The following is a 23,406-nucleotide window of genomic DNA, read 5'->3' on the forward strand; positions in this document are numbered from 1 at the left end:
GCAGGCAGGGATGCTCGGGGGGAGACACACAGGGGGTGGCCGGAGGGGCTGAGGGATGCTCTGGGGAGGCACGCGGGGCTGGGGGAGAGACCCAGCCTCAAACATTGGTGGAACCGGGGCCCCAGGCCCTGAATTTGCTGGAGCACGGGGGCACCACAGGCCCTTATAACTCATTGCCCCTGTAGGGTGGTGCTGGTCAAAAGAAGAACTGACACTTACAAACTGATGTACAGCCAAAGTGGTCAGATCTGGGATGTTTGGGGGCATTTTCAGGTCTCGGAAAGCTGCATATTGGCTTTCGTCACATCTTCTCGACAGAGTTTAATTCCTGTGAAGAAGAGAGCGGCCAACTTGATTTTTATATGTGGTTTGGTATTCCATCACCAAAGACACTGATGCTGTCAATCCCATTTATTGCACTGCAAATCAGGAACTATCACACGATGTCTCTCAAAGATAGGAAGTGAACTGAGTGGAGACTAAAAATGTGCAGATAAGTTAGATACTGACTTAGGTCAGTGGCTATCTATTTGGGAATCTTCTCAGATCTCTGTTCTATGCCTGGACACAAAACGAGAATGGGTAGCCAGTTCGTAAGCCTCTTAAGATAGCTAAATCAGCCCTCTTGTTAGTGAAGCTTCTGTGTAACCCAGGGAAACACAATAACGTTCATAAGGAGAGCAAAGAGAGAATATGGATGGAAGTGTTACCTGTGATGACTCACCTGAAGAGAAACAAGGTGGGTGAGGTAATAACCTTTATTGGACAAACTTCTGTGGGATAGTCAATCTCCAAAGCAGGAGGGAAATTGCAGTGAACTGGTTGATTAATGCAGAATGGATTCTCATACCGAGAGCTCAGAGTCCAATAAATCATCTTGGGAGCTAAGTTGAGATGCCTCAAGTAACATGGCTGGTGCTGACAGCTGAAGACTTAGGCAGGTTTTGGTTTGCAATTGTCTGGATAGTACCAGTGCAGGGGCTCTGATAAATCTCCGTAGCAATGGAGATTCAGGTTCATCCAAAATGAGGAAAGCCTCAGAAGACAAAAATCTGGAAGGAGTCAGAGGGCTCTAGTAGTCTATAGTTGAAGCTTGGGTTGGTACTGGAGGTGGAACTGTGGACTGGTGAGATGGAGACTACTCTAGTACGAGGTGGATGCAGGGTCCTGTCTTGCTTCAGAGCTAGGGTAAGAAACCTGTACTGAGGGATGCATGCTGTGAGGGATCAGGTGGTGCTGCTGTAATAGGTGTTCTGGAAAAGGGTTTATCAATACAAGGCTCCTTATACAGTACCAATGCTTCAGTACCAGACTCAGTCAGAGCCTCCACAGTATCCTTAAGGGATGTGAGGTCTCCCGAGAGTGGGTCTTATGGGGTGACCTACCCCTTTTCATGGTTTCTCTGGTAGGGGAGGAATGCCTTCTTCTCTTTAACATCTTTGTCTCCATGGGTGCAGATAGTGTTGGACGGGTAACTGAAGCAGCCTGTAATGTTCAGGCTGATGTATCGGTGGAGGGACAGGATGGGAAGCGGACCCTTCCACAGCTAGAGCACATTCCATTAACAGGAGTTTTAGTCTAATGTCCCTATCTTCTCTGGACCGACCTTTAAACTCCAGATAGATCTTACACTTTGAGGGGATGTGGGAGTCTCCCAAACACCACAGGCAACTTGAATGTCTATCACTGTGGGGAAAAGGTCAAAGAGTGGGGGGGGAGCCCCACTCGAGGAGCACAAAAATCATGCTAAATGAAATATAGTGAAAATAAAATAAAGGTAAAGTCCATAACTGAGAAACTAAAAACTTTCATGAGGTGAAAGAAAGGTGGGAAGCTGAATATAGCTAACTGAAGAAGACTCCGTCCCAATCCACAGGCGGCTGAAAAGGAACTAAGTGGTGGTAGGCTCATGCCTCCCTATAGCCACTTATTTGGAGCATGAGGTGTTACTTCATGCAGGTGTGAGCCTGCAAGCACCACTTTGCAATCTGTGATCATTAGCAAATGGGGTCACACACATCCCAAGTGGTGCACCCATAGGGGAATATATTCAGAAGAAAAAGATATTACCTCACCCACCTTGTCACTCTTGTACTCTGGGACCACATGGCTACAACCACACTGCAACCACCTGAAAAGACCCTGTTTCACTGCAGCTCTGGGAACAGTCAAATGCCAGCCCACTTTTTCCCCATTCCTTTCGGTCAAACCCAAGATGACAGAATGGAGAAAACATTTCTTATTTAGTGCACTCCCAAAAGCATTACCCTCAGTATGGCATTTAGATTCAGAGAGGTGAGGAGACAGGAGATTGGAGAATTCAGCTACTATGAGTGACAGGAAGTTACCCTCTGGTTCAGGGTCCCCCTTTTCAGAATTGAGGTTGATCTACAGCTACACAGCCTCCTTCCAGGAGGGGATTCCCCAGAGATAGAACTGGCTATCCACTTCCTGTCTGAGACTGCAGGGTCTGGGCCCAGAGGTTGCTTTTTGGTAAATCCACTTGTATTGGGGCTCCAAAGTGTTAAAGAACATGGACTGGAAGACAGAATGAACAGTTCCAGTTGTGCCAGGAAAAGTAAACTCTGCAGACTTCTCCCCATAAAGAAACATGAGAAAAAGAGTAGTTTCCAGGGCAAGGAAGGTCCAGCTCCATTCCCTTAGAGCAGGAATCAGAGATGTAGTGTTCCAGCAGGCCTTAGAGTCACAAATTCCTGCCTACAGGACCCCATCTGGCTCCAGCCAGACGAAGTGCAAGGGCCTAAATTGCAACTATTATCTGTAGTGATATGTGGAATAAGCCTCTTCAGCAGAAGGCAAAGAAAACATATCACACTGTAGCTTGTCTTGCTGAGAAAGGGACAGGGGGTGGAAAGCAATGTTAGATCTGCACTGGAGAACTGTAACTTTGCAGAGATGTACAGCAACAGCAACTTCCTCCTGAGAAATGGAGCTCTGGTTCTGGCTTCCACAGCAAACCCAAGATCTGAGATGTGAGAGGCAGGCAAAGGGAAGGAAATTCTCCCAGAGGCCTTCAAACACACCTACCAACATCTGGGACACAGAGCCTTCCTCGACTTTTTTTCTTCTCTCTTGAGGTTCTTACTTTCTTCTCACTTCTGCAGAGAAGGGCTGGAAGAGGCAGAGCTGGAAGACAACTCAGACATCTGTGCCATGCTTCCAGTAAGAAATGATAGGAGACATTAGAAATGGGTGGACTGGTGCTTTTATAATAGAACATGATACACTGATCTTTTTCTCTCCCAGATTCCTGCTGCGTGACTGAATCCTATTGTCCAACAAGGTGTTCACATGTAGGATACTGGAAAAAGCGATGCAAAACAAACAGCCTTTTAAATCAATTATGAGTGCACCTCACCCTTTTCTTGTAGGTATCTTTACTGTATGTTGGCCATTGATTGCACCACATCCTTAAATCTCCAAAGATGTTTACAGATTTACTGTCAGAGGGGTAGCCGTGTTAGTCTGGATCTGTAAAAGCAGCAAAGAGTTCTGTGGCACCTTATAAACTAACAGACGTTTTGGAGCATGAGCTTTCGTGGGTGAATACCCACTTCGTCGGATGCAGATTTACTATGATTTTACACTGTCCAAAACTGACAAGGAACTACCAATAAAATAACTGCCCAGTAGATGGAAATTTGCCTAAGGATAGAGTCAACCCAGCAGTACAGCAGGCTGTGTATGTCACCATGTTTACAGTACTGAAAGTCCATAGATCAATTTTAAATTATTTATTTACTTCATTAATTAAGCAGATAATATCTTGATGTCCACTGACTGGGTTCTCACTTGATGTATCGTAAAAATGTCTTGATTTTTCCCTATAAACATATGGAGAAAATCTATTATATTCTATTTTGGTTGGAATCTTTCATAACCAGTGGGTCTCTCTTGAATAGTGACCTTTCATTGGAATACTGATTTTGGTTTATTTAGTGACTTGTTTATCCTATAACTGCAGCATGAACTAAAAATGAGAATTATAAGATTATAATTACCAGAAATGTAATATCCACAAGAGTGGAATATTTTATGAGATGCTGAAATTATGAAGATAAGATTTATCAAAATGCTGCTGTAGCTTGGCCTTACATAAATCAAGAAAAGAACATTTTTATTTGAGGATCAACTTAAAACTACATTGGAGCTTATATAATAGGTGTCTAGTAAGTGTCATGTACTCCAAGCAGTCTACTAATCCAAAGATCTGTCACTTGCAACTGTAAAAATAAATTACACATGAGATGAGTGCAAGCTGAGTTAAGAAATACATATTACCAGATGAAGAGCAAATGCTTAGAGCTCTACATCCCCCCAAAATACTAGGTAAAGCTATAGTCTTGGTGCAGTGCTGTTTCTACTGGGCAGGGAACAGAGGAGCTTTTGGGAACAAAGGATAGCTATTTTTAATTTAATCCACTGATTTGCTTGTGCTCCCCTCCCCCTGCCACCAAACTCTCTGACCATGGAAAATTTATTCATGAATTGTATAAACAATTACTCTCCAAACAAAGGATCTGGAACTTGGGTGCTTCTCCATCCACAGGGCAGATGCAGATTGAACAGTTAACCCAAACTGTGGTTGTAAATACGACTATTGTCTAAAACTCCCTTCCATCTGAGGATTCATTTCCCCTACTTCAATGCTAGTCCTTTCAAGGGCTGGACTGATTTGTCTAATTTGTCTTTTCTATGTCTAATGTCTATATTTTTATGCTTTTGGGAAGAATTGTGGACACTATGCTTTCTACCCACTATATAGGAACATTAACCAACAGAGCTCCTGCCTTTGACTCAGAGACAGCTAAGCACAGTAAAAGCAGCAAAGAATCCTGTGGCACCTTATAGACTATACAGTCTATAAGGTGTCACAGGATTCTTTGCTGCTTTTACAGATCCAGACTAACATGGCTACCCCTGTGATACTAAGCACAATGCACATCACACTGTGCAATAATTTTTGTTTCATAATTCCCTTCAAAACAGAGCATGAAGCTCTATTATTCTTTGTGATTAACTTGTTAAGACATTGAAGGGTCCCTGCTTTTCTGTTATGGAATCAACAGAAATGTACTAGGTATAATCTAAGTAAGTAACCAATGAAAAGGTGACCATTAGTAACTTGGCCAAATAGCTAGAACAGTAAGTAATATTACCACCTTAGGGGAATTTGGATTCACAAACGAATCCACTGGTTAAATAACTTTTTTAATTTACACTTGTGATTGGAACTGATGCTTACAACTCAAAAGAAAGACATTTCTACCAAACAATCCATTTTTCAGAAATCAAGGTGATGTAACTTTATTCAACTTCCAGGAAAAGCCAAGTCCAAGTAATACCAATGGTGAGCACACAGGCTCTTCTAAAACTTGGGAATACATGCCTCAAGGCTAGCAACTGAATGGATCTAGCAAAATCTAACTCCCAAGCATCAAATAATTAAATGGGTTTGGACTCTACCTATTTTAAAGAAAAAGTTCTAGGAACTGACCAATAGCAGCACGTACTTGGATATGCAAGAGACCCAAATACAGAAGCAGCTAATCTGCATGAACTACTTGTTTGCCAGATCATCTGCTCTTGGCCAAGTCACAAAACATCAGCAACTGTAACAGAAATCACATGTTCCACCTTCTCAACCAAAGATGGATTTCTTGCAGGGAAAAAGATTACAAGACTTCGCCAGTGGCAAAAATGAATTTAAGTTTAACACTGTTGGGCTTGCCCATAACAAACTTGCATCATATTATTTTTACACTGAATTATAGGTCATAGTTAAAAAATATTCTGTGCTGTATAGGTTTCCCCCCGTTTTTTAACGAACTATAAATAACTTGCTCATATAGCTAAATTAACTTGCAAATCTTAAACTGGATTCCAATTGCTTTACTTACACTAGAAATAAACTATTGAGAGCTATGTAATTATCTGTAAGTGTTACTTAGAAGTATATTGACTGTGAAATTCTAGAGGCTATGTCTACATTAGACTTTTTCTTAAGATTTCCCATTGGTGGTGGAAGATAAAGGAAAACAGTCTAGTGTAGACAAGGCCTATGTTAAGAATGAAAACCCTTCCTTAACTTTCCCAGTGCTAGACATTGCAAGGAGCACATGGAAGAAGTCTGTTCAGAAAGATGTGCTTGACTTTAGAAGTCTCTAAAGTGCTAACACAAAAATACTGTACTTACCATGCATATTTCTACAATGTGGAAACAAGCCTTTTGACATTCTATTTAGGCACATCTTACAGGCATTTTAAAGTCTATGCCTTAGATGGAAAGTGTGCCTTTATTAAGACTTGTTTACAGTAATGCTCCATCTCTGTAAACTTTATTTATACAAAATGAAGAAGGAATACAATGGCATAAGACTTAAGCCTTCTGTAAATACAGATAGCAAAAATATTTAATTTTTTAAATTCACCTTTAAAGCTTGATCACCTCTCCACAGGCAACAAGGCAAATCTTGACATTAGACTATTGCATGTTCCATTTTTGAAGCTCTTGCAACTGTATGCGCATCTGAACTTTAAAGTTAAATGATATACAGAGCAGTTTAAAGAGTGAACTAGTATCGTGGCATCTTGCGACAGGCCCTTTACATTGTTATAACACTGAATCTCCATGCGCTATTCTTTGTGGCAGGTGATGTTATGTTCCATGCTGCTGGACTCCCTTCTCCTCCTACAATAGGAGTCCAGCCATAATAATTAGTAATACAGGCAGAAAGGCCTGTTTGTTCATGCAGGACTAGTTTATTATGTAACAAACAGAGGAGTAAGGACAAGGAAATGGAGACCAAGTGCATCTCTGCCCACCCGTTCTGTAAAGGGGTCTTCTAGCATAACAATTCCTCACATTTAAATGAAAGCCCTTGAAACGACATAGGCACTTTCTCCAAACACAGTTATTTTTAAAGTTTGACATATAAATAAAGCTGTAAAAAAAAAAAAAAAAAGAAAGGGACTGAATCCTGAAGAAAGCTTGAAGTAAAATCCTAGCTATATTAACTCACACTAGAAATATTCCTACTGGTTCTAAACTTGCTTCAAGTGTGATAATAGTAACACTAAAAATTAATGGCATGAAAAGTGTTACTAACTTCAGAATACTGTCTTATTTAGGAGAGCAACCTGTGAAACCATTAGTAAAATGGTTCCATGTATAATTAAACAAACATGGATATATACTGGATTTTTTTTTTTTAAATTCATTAACAAGAACAGGCGATCCAGCGAGTCTATTCCATCCAGATCTCTATAGAACAAAACTCTAGCTAACAATTTCTAGTAGGAAAGGGCTAAAATCCTTTCCGTAAGGTTTCCTGCAATTGATTATGATGCTCTCATTGGGCTGCACTGGAAGTTTCTTTGCATGTTTCTTTTCCCCCTTGATACCCAGAATGCTCCTGGTTTCCATTTCCTGATGTGTGAGTGTCATGTCAGAGAGGATGGTGGGATATGGAGCCTTACTGTACTTCTCCTCCTTGCATCTCTGCAGGATCTCTAAGCTCCTCTGATGGACTGGGTGATGTAGAAAGCTAAAACTATCCACACTTTTCAAAACCGCACATGGCACTGCATCATCATGCCCTTGGGAAGCAAAATAAAAACAAAAAATGGAGAGAAGAGAAAGATTATATAAGCAGAAATCAGGAAAGAGTAAAGAACAATGCTGCCAACTGCTCATGTAAAACAAGAATTGTTCAAAAGTTGCACTTCCTTTCTGTTTATGGACCATAACTAGGCTATTTGCAGCAGTTATGAAAATGCACAGCACTGACACAGGTTAACTTCAGTTCTCTCACGATAAAGTATCATGACACATCACACACAGTCATGGACATAATTATCTCAATCCAGAGTCCAAGGACACTGCAAATGTACTGACCCACATCTCTGCAGGCATCCACTCACAGTTACACATTTCCTTGCACTCTGACGGGTAGGGGGGTCTGATTTGCATGGTGACTATAGGGTTATTTCTTGTGAACTGAATAGTATATAAATTCCATCACGTTGATTGGCCAGAGCCCAATCATCTGGATAATCACTGCAAGGTAACCTTTAAAAAGTAGTGATTATGCAAATCTGTTTTATTAGCTACAGTACGATATATCCTTCTGCTTCAGTTCAGCCGAGGTTAGCTACTGATTTCAGAACTCCTCACCCATATATTCACAAGCACAGCCACCTCAAATTCTGACCTGCTCCACATACTGTTACCCCTATTTCATCCAGATATTTGCAATTTAAATTGAAACAGGAGTTACTTTACATAAGTAAGAGGAGAGGGGGTATGCTTAGCCTTCCTTAGGGCTGAGAATAGGGAGATTTCAGACATACTGAATTTAGCTGACAGACAGACTCTGGGAGTTCATGTCAGAAGTTACGGTGGACATCTATGTGTGGGCATACAGGATAATTCTCTGATAATTTCATAATAAATGTAACCTGGAAAAAAGTTATACAGGTATTACATTGTAAACAGGAAGCTCCTTCCAGTTACCATCTAAAAGGGAATTACTGTGGGACATGTCATGTTTCATTTGAGGAGTAATGAGGCACTGAAGTTACCTTATGTCAGCATGATATATTAAGCCTAGCATTCAAGGCTGATGCTTTACACTATCAGCAAAGAGTGATCTGAACACTTTAGTGGAACACTGTCAACTATTGTTTTTCTAATGTTAGTAACACCATTTTTGTACTGCCCATTTGGAAGCCTGAAGACCAATTTTTTTTTACCACCATTTTTGCCTTTTTCTATTCAGCAAACATTCATTTTCTTCTTTTTTGGTTTATAACGCTGCTAATTCAACAAAAGTCAGCATGGCTTTCTTTTGCTTGCTTCACTGCCTGCAAACCAGCATCATCATTTATGTCAACAGCAATGGGCACAGCACTGGGAATAGTGCTTGTTAGTTGAATGCTATTGCAGAGTCATCAGAGTGAGCATGAGAGCATAAAGTCAGACATATAAATCCTTTATCAGAGCTAGGATCTATGTTCACATCCAACTTGCTCAAAACAGAGAAAACCAAAGAGGAAGCTGTGGATGACTGGCTTCCATCACTGGATTTGTGTAAGTCATCTCAAAACAGAGACTTTTCTTTTTAAATTTGTCGGCAACGAGGCGTTCATTATTATGTTTTATGTGGAATAAATTAATCTAAGAGCAGTAGTTCTCAACCTATTTACCACTGTGGGCCGCATCCAATACTCCTTCTGTGTCACATGGGCCACAGCTGTGTGCTGATTGGGCCACAAGCGGCCCACGGACCAAGGGTTGAGAACCACTGATCTAGAGGATATTTATCACCAGATTACAAAAAAATCAGACAACTTTGCTTCATAAAAACTTGACAATGTGCCTTTAATCAAGTTCATTTCGATTCAAGAAAATCAAACCCAAATGTGAGCTTTTCTTTTAGAATTTAACTTCAGTTTCTTGTTATCTGACAGAGAAAGCTTAATTATAAAACTAGCAATTCAAAGAGCTACCCCCCTCAACTATTGATATTTTACCCAGTCTGATCTAAGTTTTCAAATTAAAAAGAGTTGGCAGCACCGTAAGAAACACCTATTGGGCCAGAAGAGAAACATATCCAACAAAATTCAGACAGTTACATTGCTCTGCTTCTACATATCTCACAGTTATAAACACAACATCACTAAAAGCTATACTACAAGAATATAAAAAGTGCAGTAAGAAAAGCTTCAAAAGGTAGCAGTGAAGAGTAGATTCATTTATCCAACACTAGTCTATTGAAAGCACAGCACAGAAATGTTCACACTGCTTCAGGACACCACTGGCACAAAGAAAGGAAGATACAGAATGAAGGAAAGGAAAAAAACCAAACTGGGTTTTGGAAAGTCTACTGCACATAGGATTGAGATTTTTGTATGGCTAGCATAACTCAAATAGGCCTTCACAAAGGGAAAAGGAAAGCAAATAGACTTTTGGCCTAAAAACACTGAAAAAAAATAAGCTCCAACGAAAATACGCAGCTTTTTCAGACATCTTTTAAAACTGCTTTGCAACTGTACCTTCTGATCAATCACAGCAGGGTCAGAGAGGGCTATAAGGGAGTTTATAAGGCCTTGTCTACACCAAAGAGAAAAGTCAATCTAAGCTACGCAATTTGAGTTACATGAATAGTGTATCTCAAATCAATGTAGCTTAGATCTACTCAACTACAGGGTCCACACTACATGATGTTGACGGGAGATGCTCTTTCACTGACTCCCCTTACTCTTATCCATCAGGTGGAGAACAGGAATTAGTGGGAGAAAGCTCAGTGGTCGACTTAGCAGACTTGCTAAATCGACTGCTGATGCATCGATCACCACAGCTTCGATCCTCCGATAAGTGTAGACAAGCCCTAAGACACCTAGCCTTTCTTAACAATGTTTAAAACTGAGCAGAATATGCGCTAGTGTGGGGTGTTATTAGGTATTAATGTACGAGGGGGGCAGGGGCACAAGCAAATTTTTATTGTATGATGAGTTCCAACTCCAGCTGCACCAGATGCATTCAGCTCATGCTAATTAAAACCTAGAAAGGTTTGGTTAAAAAAAACCCCAAACATATGCAATCCTTAGAAATATGTGCTATTTTATAGGACGACTATCAAGATAGGTAAACTTTAGGGCCTAAAATTTGAGTGGCTCCGCGAACAATTCCCAGAGAATAGTTGCTGTAGGTACATCTCTACCCCGATATAACGCGACCCGATATAATATGAATTCGGATATAACACGGTAAAGCAGTGCTCTGGGGGGTGCGGGGGAGGGTGTGTGTGTGCGCGCGCGCGCACTCCAGTGGATCAAAGCGAGTTCGATATAGCGCAGTTTCACCTATAACACGGTAAGATTTTTTGGCTCCCAAGGACAGCGTTATATTGGGGGTAGAGGTGTATGTTAAATTAGATTATCAGATTGTGATAATTGTGTATTATGTCACATAGCAGTCGATAGGCACCTGCATTCGCTAATCAAGTATGCCTCAGAACAAAGTTCTCAGTGTTCTGGGGACTAATGTACAAAACTAAGATATCAAATATATAAGCCAGTACCCCATGCCGGACATTCAGTTATATCTGTTCTAACACACAATGCCATTTGGGATACTTTTTTGAGACACCGACTGGGTTATGGAGAAGTTCAAGCCAAACTGTAGCTAGAGTTTGGATAATTGAATGGGAGGCAGAGCGCTAGTTACAAAAGCTTTCAATATCCATACCATCATGTAAATCAGTCCCTAGGGACCACACTAGTGTGTTCTCAAAGTGTCCACAAAGCTTATCTAGTCTATCATTCTAAGGATATTAAGTGGCCACCACAACAGACAGTGCCACTGACATGCTCAATACTGGAATAATTTTTAAAAGTTAATTAAAAAAAAGAGAAAAACAGAACTTTGTTTTTAGAAAAGTAAACTTCTATGCATAAAAGTATTCTTGGCAAAGGGAGACTTACTTCACATATGGAGGGAAAGACATTAATTAGCTCTTAGTGTTAGCAATTGTAACAACGGGCACAACAATACTAGGCAACCACTCCCTCCCAGGAAAGAACACTGACACTACAGTTTAACTGAAGGGTCTAGCGTCACTTCATATTAGGACACTGCCTATAGGCCCCAGCTGAGATCAGGGTCCCATAACATGCTGTACCTATTCGCAATATATTTTTCTATTAGCAATAGTTACATACCTAAATAATGACAGGTTTCAGAAAAGCAGCTGTGTTAGTCTGTATCCGCAAAAAGAACAGGAGTACTTGTGGCACCTTAAAGACTAACAAATTTATTTGAGCATAAGCTTTCGTGGGCTACAGCCCACTTCTTTGGATGCATGGAATAGAACATATATTGAGAAGATATATATACACATAAAGAGAGCATGAAAAGGTGGGAGTTGTCTTACCAACTCTGAGAGGCCAATTAAGTAAGGAAAAAAAACTTCTGAAGTGATAATCAAGATAGCCCAGTACAGACAGTTTGACAAGAAGTGTGAGAATACTTACAAGGGGAGATAGATTCAATGTTTGTAATGGCTCAGCCATTCCCAGTCCCTATTCAAACCTAAGGTGATTGTATTTAGTTTGCATATCAATTCCAGCTCAGTAGCTTCCCCTTGGAATCTGTTTTTGAAGTTTTTCTGTTGCAAAATTGCCACCCGCAGGTCTGTCATTGAATGACCAGACAGGTTAAAGTGTTCTCCTACTGTTTTTTGAGTGTTATGATTCCTGATGTCAGACTTGTGTCCATTAATTCTTTTGCATAGAGACTGTCCAGTTTAGCCAATGTACATGGCAGAAGGGCATTGCTGGCACATGATGGCATATATCACATTGGCAGATGTGCGGGTGAATGAGCTCCTGATGTGATTAGGTCCTATGAAGATGTCACTTGAATAGATATGTGAACAGAGTTGGCATCGGGCTTTGTTGCAAGGGTGAACCCAGGAACCTTACACTTCTTATCAAACTGTCTGTACTGGGCTATCTTGATTATCACTTCAAAAGGTTTTTTTCCTTACTTAATTGGCCTCTCAGAGTTGGTAAGACAACTCACACCTTTTCATGCTCTCTGTATGTGTATTATATATATATAATATATGGGTTGTAGCCCATGAAAGCTTATGCTCAAATAAATTTGTTAGTCTCTAAGGTGCCACAAGTACTCCTGTTCTTTATACCTAAATAATGTAACTCCAAAAAAATTGATAAAAATGTAAAATGCACTAGCCCACATTATCATTTATTCTTCATACTAACCATCTACGCAATATAAACTGAATGACTGATGCTGCTTCTGCTGCCATGTGTAAGTTCTTTGCTACCCTATGTAATAGGTGATAGCAATGCTAGTGTATACTGGATAACATATTGACTACATATGTATGATAAGATAACAGATTGTGACATTTCCTCCACACAGATGCTTTAAACTGCATTTTACTGTTAATATTGGAAATCTGGCTTTAGGTGACCTCTTTCTTTAGTTCTGCTTTCTTAAAGTTGGCATGTTTGTCATCATTATTTCTCAAACTACTTCAGTCATTATTTGATTACATTTTTAAAATGTGTCCCTTGGAAAAATTAAGATGTAAACGATTTTGGAGTTTAAGGCTCACTCTGTCTTCTTGATATCAGTGGAATTATTTTATCTGAAGAATAAATGTTACAAGGCACAAAACAAAATGGAGTGAGACATTTTTGAGTGGTCATGCAAAGGGCACAAGACAGATTGGACTATAGGACTGTATCCCGAAAGAGGTTAAGAAGCTGTTTCAACTGAAACCATATACTAATTAGTCCTGACATAAGAAAAAAAATAAAAATCCTAGAATTGTCTGAAAACCTCACATATTTTCTTTGATATGTCTAATTTTAGTCAGTTGCTGATCCAATCTAAAAAGTGAGAAATCAGAAAGCTAACTGCTAGGGACACTAACATGGCAGATGTGACTACAGAAGACAGAGGGTGAAGCAGGGCTTGAAATTAGCAGGGCAGGGTTAGCAATAGCTCTTGCTGTCAGAGAGTTTGCATTTTTATTATTATTTTTCCTTGGAGAGCACTCTATAGCCCAGCCAGCTATCCAGCTAGGATTCGTGAATCAGCAAGATTTAAAAAAGAAACAACAAACCACACCCCACAACATACGAGCGAAAGGCAGGAACATCTCTTCAAAGAACTAGATTTCTAGGGATTTTTTCCCCCCTCCCGTAGGCATAAGGTCTCAAGAAAACTGCTGCTCTCATGCAATGCATGATGAGAGCTTTACAAGTAAAACTTCTCTCCCCTTTACCTCCCAGCATTACAATTGCCATCAAGGAACTTTCACAATCTCAACCTTGTACTGTTATATAAGAAAAGTCTCAGGTTCATTTGTCAGAAGTGTCTTTCCAATTATTCTGTCTAGGGCTGGCTTTTCCTCACTCTTCTAAACAGCTGAAGGCTGGTTTTGTTTCTTGTTATTCTTGGGATTTGATCCAAGGGTCTGATGTTATTCTCACTGAGCAGAGAAACTTATTCTAAATGGGTGGATTCTCATAATTATACGATTTTTCCTTGATTCGTTCACTCTATTAATGCAAATCTATTAACATTTCAAGCTCGAAATCATCAGAATTATTTCAATGCTTAATTTTAACTTTGTACTGATATTTCCCTGCTGATGTTCTAGCTTTGTTGTGAATTTCAAGCCCTCTTGTGCCCAGAAATTAATAGTAATAGCTTGTATCTGTCATTCAGGAATAGCTTTATGCAGAGAAATGTTCTACAAGCACAGTCAAGTATTGCCTGCCACAGCATGATGATGCACCATTACTTTCATTTAATTTACTGCCCTCCCTGTTCTGCATGAGGGAGGGTAGGTCGTTCTAGCTGACCGCACAGCTATGAATTTGTGCTAGACAGGAGAACATTCTCTCTTTCGGCTTAAAGGGTGAACAGTCTGAAAAATTACAGAGCAGAATTCTATTTTCTGTGTTTTCAGACTTTATGTTAACAGTGAAAGAAATATGAGTTAAAGAATCAAAGTATTCTCTTTTTTGCTTCATAATTTTAAGCTTCAATTTAAATCATGCACATTTCCATAAAAATGAATCCTACAGAAAAGGTAAAACAACATCAGAATGAAAATCCTTTATCATAAATTGCTAAGGGTCCATTGCATTTGTTATTCAACACGTAAAGTACCGCACTTTTCTTTAGTCGGAAATCTAGCCATTCAATTCACCAGTTTTTGGACACATTATTAAGAAGAGGAGCATATGTGTAAATTAGATACAATAACATTTTAATCATACTGAACTCAGATGTCAGGGACATACTGTGTATGTATTTATTATATATAGTTAAGATTCATAGATGTACAGAGGTGGGATCCCAATATCTGTTACTCACCAGTTTTCTTCTCAGTGTATCGTTTTCCAGCCTCCCTAAAACCAACCATAGCCCTGAAAAAAGCTCTGAGGACTGCCCAGCGGAACACAGCCACTGGATCAATTCCTATCATCCCACAGATAAAGGCGTTCTTGCTGCTTCTTAGGAGAGCTACAATGTCTGGCCGCATATGATCTGTGTTTTTCTCCCGGAAATCCTAGTGAGAAAGAAAAAAGGGCTTGACTCTTCTTGTAATATGACAACTTTTATTTATACTGTCCTCCCTGTTCTTCTGCATGTGACAGCTTTCAAAAGCAAGACAATTTAATGAAAATTCTCAGTCCAACACACTTCTAATAAAACAGACATTTTAAAAGCTGGTGCTTGACTCCACAAACTTAATACTCTTTAATGTGATTTTTTGGTACATTGTTAAACACTATAGCACCTACGTAGTCTCCCACACGAGCTGGGTCAGGTGCCAAACAGCAGTCAGAAGGATCTGGACCAATACTTTTAGTGACATGAATGTCAATGGGGTCAAGTTTAAAATAATTAGCATAAGATTTTTAAACATGCCTCAGCGAGCTGGACTCCTAACTCCCTTAGACATCTGTGAAAATCCCAGTTGTAGTTATTTAATAGTAAAATGACTAAAGGCAAAGAAAATGCATTTGGTCTTGTATTGCTAGTATATGAGCCATAAACAATATACTGTCTGTAATCTGGAGAAACCATGACCCCCAAACTCTGGTGATACCATGCAAATCCAAGTTAATTCTACACACAGGCACTCAGTTTGCATGGAGTTTGTGTCAGTTAACTAAGTTTACAAGGCATTGCTCCAGCAGAATAATTATTTTAACTTGACAGCTATCAATTTAGAGCTTTAGACAAGGAACTTGGAGAGAAAGTTGCAACAAGGAACATATTGCAAGTTGTATCTTTTGGTGTTTCAAAGGCTGTCTGTGGGTATGTCTGCAGTATACAATAAGCGCGGGTCTGTGGGATCTGGGCTTGTGGACTCAGTGTATCTAAGTCCATGCTTCAGCATCCACACTGCACTGTAGACCTGGGTTTCTTTGCAAGAATTCAAAGGAATTTCCCTTTCAGTGCCATAATACTGTTTGGCAACTTTAAATATTATCATCTGTTCCAAGAGTTCTCAACCTGGGTGGCTAGTGAACAGGTTACCAGTTACTAATGGGGGAGGGATCCTGGCTAACTAGGATGAGAGTCCCAGTATAGAAAAGGTTTAGAACTGCTGATGTATGTGGTGCTAAGCCAGGTGGGCACCATACAGAAAAATACAAATCCCAGTTATTATCCCAAAGAATTTACTATCTACAGCCCCAAATCTGTGAAGATTTATGCACCTGTTTAGTTTTATGCACTGGGTAATCCTGTTGAATGTGCAATCTTAGGCCCCAGTAAAAGACAGTGTGTACGGCTAAGCATGTATGTGAGTCCTTGCATGTTTGGAGTGGAAAGCTATCCATGACACAAAATGGAAGACAACCAAGAGTATGGATGGGAAGAAGCAGTACAAGGAGGGCGACCATACAGAAAGAAGGTGTGGCTGCTCTGTTGGGCTATGCTTATATTTAAAAGGTTCTGGTTATTGTCATTTTAAATTTATTAAAAAAACATTGTTTGAAACTTTACACTTTCATCCACAATAAACTGTATAAATCCTTTGCCCCCTGTAATGCTGGCAGACCAGGTGCCAGCTCATGCCAAGGCCCCAGGCCTCACTGAACATTGACAAAATGCATAGCTGGAAACCAGTCTGGCTCACCCGTATGTTAGTATTGTTGAGCTAGATATTAGAGTTGTAAGAATGTGTTTGGTGTTTAGACTTTACTAATAATTTGTAGGATTCTGCATGTATTGGTCTCCCTTATCTGTACCCCATGTTATAAGGCATTGTAAACCTCTGTAACCATTCATCAAACAGGAAAGAAGCCTTCTCTAATTCAAATGCTGGCTTCCTACAAAAGATGTTGGGTCCTGCCTAACGACAAAATCTGTGAAACCAAATAAGCCATGGTGAGACATTAAAAAAACAAAGACTTTGTTAACTGAACTCTTCACCCCTTCCAGGAAGAAGAGACCTGTGCACGAACTCCTCCCATCAGCTTGGGCTCTAGGGAGAAAGGGATAAAAATCCCTGACAAGGAGAAACTAGGTTCTTCTTGCTGCTTGGACTCTAAAGGGGCCAGAATCACTAGCAAAAGCCTGCCCTCCCACCCCCGAGCTATTTTGCCTGGGTTAGCCTACAGGACATATGGAGTTTGCTTATTACTGAAGTTTCTATTATCTTTTTGAATCTAAAGCTGAAACTCATTTGTGGGTGTTACCCGCTTTAAGCTCATGAAGAACTCTTATTTCCTTTTCCTAGTTAATAAATCGTTAGCTACTTTATTAAAGGACTGGCTACAAGTGTTGTCTTCAGTGAGAGATCAAATGTACAATGAGGGTTGCCAATTTTGGTTGGATGTATTCCTGGGAGGGTTCATCACATGAAAATCTTTAATTAAAGTTTAATCTTCAATTCCTGGAGACTCCAGGACAATCCTGGAGGGTTGGCAACCCTAGGTACAATTGACCTGGGGCAAGTGACTAGCCCTTTGGGACTGGGAGTAACCTGCATATTGTGATTTTTGGCGTAAGGGACCCTCTAATCACAGAGGCAGGCTTGCCTAGGGTGGTAAGGTTAGACCAGAATGCCCTAGCCTAGGGGACTGTCCGTGATTCCATGGTAAGGCTGTTACAGTGTCTGAGGAGTTCATGCTTGTTACTTGGTTGGTGAAATCTAATTATAGAACACACAACCAATCTGGGGTCTGTGCCTTATTTCCTGACAGTCTGCCTTGAATTTGGCACCTATGCCTGACATTCCCTACTTGTGCCTATCTCCTTCACACCAACACCTAGTTCAGCAACGTGCCGTGGTTTTACATTCAGACCACTGCTGCCATACAAAAAATCTTATCTGAACTCTAGCAGACAATAAAACAGAGTTAATGTTCACTCATCCACACTGCAGTCTTGGGTAATGGGTACCCAGTCATAGCTAGAATGCATTTTAACTGACAAATGCTAGTGAACAGCTGTTGTGACTGACCTTCACTCCGTATTTCACTTTTCCAGCATAGTGATTTATGATAAAAGCCGGCTCCATCACGGCTGGAAATTCAATGTAAGAATTCCCCTCATGCTGACGCTTAAACTTGTCCAGTAGTGTTTGGTTTGTGGCTTGTGGAAAACTGGATAAAAAGGGGAACAAATTAAGCTAGCTGTGAAGTCAAAGAAAAAAACAACACACCCTTGCTGACAGACCATAAACTGTAAGAGGGAACATTCTGCTTTTCTCTTTTCTGTGCTTACAGATATTACTCCCATTACTGAGCTGCATTTGGCAATATACGGATGCTAACATATACCTGCATATAAATACACACTATATACATTTGATGAAGCTTCCAACTACAGATATCTAGTACAGCTAACTGGGTCTAGAATGAATCAATTGCAAAAGTGTAGTCATACACATAACTATTTGTAATAATATAATCATAGTAGCATGATTATTTAGATACCTACAGTTATCTAAAGGTCAGACATATTTGTCTTCAGCCTTGTGACTCAAAATGCACAGGACACAAATATATCGCATATTCACCCATCTAGAAATGGGCTATTTTAACTGCATACATAACTTCAGTATTTAAGCTTTTTTACAGGTCTCAATAAGAGGGCATTTTTAAAAAAGTTCACAGAGGTGTGTAAATAAAATCACATGGCCCAATTTCACCCCACACCAGTTCTACATCAATATTATTGATTTCAGTGAAGTTACTCCTGATGTACACTATTATAAATGGACAGAAGAATCAAGCCCATGGTTTTTTCACAGCAAAATGTCAATTCACTGCCCCTTGAACTTTGTGTATTAATTGCTTGCAACTGAAAGGGCCTTTGTCTATATTTTAAAGCTTTATCAGAAACTGAATTAAAATCTCTCTCTTAAAAAAATAAAATTCAAATTAATCTGTGGTTAAAAATAATACTGCCCTGGACTGCTCTCCTCCATATCTCTGTATGGGGGAACCCTCAGCAGGCAGATCTTTCTTTTCTTACACGGAGGGAATCATTTATCTTTGTAGTACTGTCTCCCCAACTTTTTGGGGCCTCTGGCGGTGCTCTGTGGGTCTGGGGTTCCATTCTGAGAGAGGCTGCGGAGACTCGGCAGGCTGGGAAACCCTTCATCCCCTCCTGAGGCTCTGGAGAAAGTCCTTGGAAAAGTTAATACAAGCCTACTGCTGTATTCACTTTTACTGCAGGACTCCCTAGGGTCACTGGGGAAAAAAGGGGTGGGGGAGGTCCCTGGAAGCACAGATGCAATGGAGCTGCACTGCCCTGGTACTGGGGAGCCCACTGTAGGTTGCTAGGGAACCACCAGGTTTGAGAGCAGGCTTGTGGCTTATTCCAGAGAAGGGAATAAACCCTCCCCACCTGCCACCAACAGAATTATTAAGGAGGAATTTTGCCAGAGGATCCTACTGGAGACTTCTTGCCCATGAGCCTAGATAATTAAATTCAGAGGATTTAGGCCAAAATTCCGACAAGTTTGTGAGCTTGTCTACCTGGGAAGCTGAGCCAAAGTAACTAATGGCTGGTCTACACTGAAAAGTTACATCGGAATAGCTATGTCTCTCAGGGGTATGGACACCTCTGAAAGATGTCACTAAGCCAACCTAACTACCAGCACAGACAGCACTAAATCAATAGAAGAATTCTTCTAGATATTGCCTCTTGGGAAGGCAGTTTAACAACAGTGATGGGAGAACCCCTTCTGTCGCTGTAGCGAGTGTCTACACTGAAGCTCAGCAGGTGTGCCACTGTAGCGGTTTAAGTATAGACCAAGCCAAAGGGTATGCATTTATTGAGCATTAATTAAAACACATTACATCCCTGTGTGGATGCTCTCATTCAAAAGTAAGGAGCCTTAGTTTGCTATAGACTAAGGCCAGATCTGCTCTAAAAAGTTAAGATGACCCAGCTATCATCGCTCAGGGGTGTGAAAAATCCACAGTCCCATGCAACGCAGCTAAGGCAACCTGACACCCATGTAGACGGCACTAGGTCGATGAGTAATTTGTCTGTTGACCTAGCTATTGCCTCTTGGGGAGATGGATTAACCTCAGTGATGGGAGAATGCTGCAGCTGTGCTGCTGTAGCAGTTTAAATGTAGACATACACTAATTCACTTTAGAAGCAAACTAAGGCCACTTTACTTATGAATGAGCACATCCACACAGGCAGTTAATGCACTTTAACTAATATTCCATAAATTCACACCTTTAGTTAATTCATCTTAACTTTCCTACATGTCACTGTGTAGACATGCCCTGAGACACAGACCTGGAAGAAAGAACAGAACAGAAGTAAAGGTAACCTTAGCTGTTCTTCCCTATGATGGGGAGCCTCTTGATATAAGTAACATTTTTAGTTCATAGTTTAAATTTAAAAAAAAAAAATTCTGCACTGTTTGCATTACCCTGTTAGATGCAAGCACTTAGATTAAAAAACAATTAGAAGGGCACTGAAATCATAAATAAGGAGAAATAGAGATTAGTGTGTTAGGTAACTTTTTGGCAAATATTATCAAGAAAGAGAAGACTTCAGCATAAATAATTGTGTGACTGCATTCTAAGCAAATACTGAAGAAAAGAATTTCCAACATTTCCCTTTAACAATACTGGATGAGGTAAGAAGGATATCTCTGTCTCTCTCTCTCTCTCTCTCTCTCTCATTTAACTTTCCTCCATGGCAACCTGAGAAAAAGCTCTGTGTAGCTCAAAAGCTTGTAGCTTCCACCAACAGTAACCTTGCAGATTATTTTCTTCTTCTGCCTGGCGCACACATAATTTGGGTAAGACAATGCGAGCCTTTGGAGTTTGGTGAACACACGACCACAGTCATTGTGACTTTCAGAAATGGTTCATACTCACTTGCTTTCCTCATCCAGCAGGTGGAGCAGTCCTGTTGGTTTCTTGCTGATAAGATTTATACAACCAGAATTATCTATATAGTCTATGTTGTGCCAGCTGATGCCTTCTGCTCTGTATTCCTCCTGGGGGAAAATGAAAGTCAGTAAGAACAGATCAACTGATTAAAATAAAGTTGGGTTCTGAGCTTACAAAACTCAGAAGTTCTCCTTTTCAAAAGAACAGAGAAAAGTTAGTTTAGATGGTAATGAAGCAAAAGGATGTCCCCCAAAATGAAGATGCGGAGGAAGTTAAGGACCCTGAACATGCCGCGTCTTTCACAGTTGCTCCACGGGAGAACTTGTAGGTAATGCCAAGGGATGCATTTCAAAGCCAAGAGCAAAAGCTGAAAAGAGAAGCAACAATAGTTTTGTTGGAAATTAATATAAAAATGTGTAACACAATGGTGCTAGTTCTTGGGATGATGCCCTGCCATTATTTTTTGGTTTGCAGAAGAAAGTATGAGAATAAAATAGTTGCTTAATTTAAACATCAGAGAAAACTAGAGCATCTTACATATTCAGCCACATCGATCCTTAAAAATTATTTTGATGGAACCAAGACACTTTTAGAAAGATTCCATTTGTCACTTTTTCTGAGAGAAACAATTCTTTTCCCTATTTTCTCTCCTCTAGACAGTGTGTTTACTGTATACAACATAGTACCTACCGTGCATAAAAATATGTATAATACAACACACCCATCACTATTCCATGTTTTCTCAGTTCTGCCTGGCTATCCCAAAATTATGTGATAAGTTTGCAATGCTGCCATGAAAATCATTCAACAGTTTACTGTCGACATTCTGAACCACCATGCAATCCTAAAACAAAAGTCACACAACACACATCTAGTAGGAGATATGGATTAGATGTGTGTTGCTTTTATCTAAAATTTATTTATTTGTAAAGGAAAACAATAAAAACCTTACTGTTTCATTGGGCCCCAGCAGCTAGGAAATATTGTCCTTAGGACTGAAAGGTAACACAAATAAGAAGTAACATCCAACACCTTTGATTTAATTTGAGGCATTATAGCACAATCTTGGTAGCCAATCTGTGCCTTGGACAATATTCTACTGTTTTGTTTTGATAACTAGTCACTATTTGTAATTTTATTTATGTCTTTATATACCTGATTTATTCCAGCTGAGGATCTGCCCCAACTTCACTTTGGGAATAAAGACTCTCTCTTTTATAGGCCAGATCCTCAGCTGATGGACATGAATGAAGATGTGACCCTCTATCTTTTGAAAATAAGATGTCTTCTCTTAAATTAAAATATAGAAAGGCTTAAAACCATTTAGAGACACTAGTTGTATAAATAATTATAATGCACTTGGCAATCAATGTAGTCCGTTCATAAAATGTAATCTCCAGAATATGTTTATGCATAAACACTTTTTAGTTTTCTCTCCATAGTAAACACATTTTTTAAAATATACAGTGTTGTGTATATAGCAGCATTTATTTAAACAGTAGAATGGAACCCAGCCAAATTTCTACTATATTTTTGTAAAGCAGTGTGACTTTTGTTGATTGGGTTAGATCAGGGGAGGGCAAACTTTTTGGCCCGAGGGCCACATCTAGGTATAGAAATTGTATGATGGGCCATGAATGCTCATGAAATTGGGAGCTGGAGTGCAGGAGTGTGTGAGGGCTCTGGCTTGGGGTGCAGGCTGTGGGATGGGGCCAGAAATTAGGAGTTCAGAGTGCAGGAGGGGGCTCCTGCCTGGGGCAGAGGGTTGGAGTGCGGATGGGAGGGGTGGTGAGGGCTGGGGGTGCAGGCTCTGGGGTGCAGAAGGGTGGCACCAAGGGGTTCGGAGAGTGGGAGGGGGATCAGGGCAGGTGGTCGGGGTGCTAGAGAGGGTAAGAAGTGCAGGCCAATGGGAACTGCAGGGATAGCCCTTGGGGAGTGAGCAGTGTGTGGAGACCCCTGGCTGCCCTTATGCATAGGAAGGAGGACACGCTGCTGCTTCCACAAGCCATACGGAGCCACGGCATACGTGGAGTGGGGCAAGCCCTGGATCCCACTCCCTGGCAGGAGTTGAGGGCCGGATTTAAATGTTTGAAGGGCTGGATGCAGCTCCCAGGCTGTAGTTTGCCCACCTCTGAGTTAGATGAAGAAAGAATTATTACAAAGCTCCCTAAGAAGCACCAAATATGCATTTTACAGGTGTCCAATCCACTCTTACTATTCTTTTTTACTACTGTGTTTTTCATATTGTTAGCAATGTTTTTAACTTATGTATACAAGCTAAATGTGTTCTTTAACCGTTTTCTTAAGCATAATTTGTACATATTTAAAAAAAGGAATAACTTTAGTTTTTCTCCACTAACTGGCCCCCTGTAAGCAGAGGAAGGGCACTTCACAATATTATTCTACCTGAAAGTCAATGTCCAGCCATTTCATTTCTGTTCAGCAAACAAT

The 23,406-nt window shown here is 40.3% G+C and overlaps 1 protein-coding gene across 7 annotated transcripts in view; it reads right to left on the reverse strand.

Moving 5' to 3' along the window:
- The window catches only part of MYO9A (myosin IXA), a 455,555-nt gene that overhangs the window by 92,128 nt on the left and 340,021 nt on the right, over window positions 1–23,406 (reverse strand). For 6 of the 7 annotated variants that reach the window (XM_030576852.1, XM_030576855.1, XM_030576857.1 and 3 more), the window contains 4 exons: window positions 20,941–21,062; window positions 18,051–18,192; window positions 14,945–15,140; window positions 7,501–7,620 (listed from right to left, as the gene is read on the reverse strand). In XM_030576852.1, the coding sequence (XP_030432712.1) occupies window positions 7,501–7,620; window positions 14,945–15,140; window positions 18,051–18,192; window positions 20,941–21,062 (580 nt within the window). The remainder of the gene's footprint in view (window positions 1–7,500; window positions 7,621–14,944; window positions 15,141–18,050; window positions 18,193–20,940; window positions 21,063–23,406) is intronic. The other variant, XM_030576856.1, reaches the window with a different exon arrangement.

This window comes from Gopherus evgoodei, chromosome 10 (assembly GCF_007399415.2).
Source record: "Gopherus evgoodei ecotype Sinaloan lineage chromosome 10, rGopEvg1_v1.p, whole genome shotgun sequence".
Classification (NCBI taxonomy): domain Eukaryota; kingdom Metazoa; phylum Chordata; order Testudines; family Testudinidae; genus Gopherus; species Gopherus evgoodei.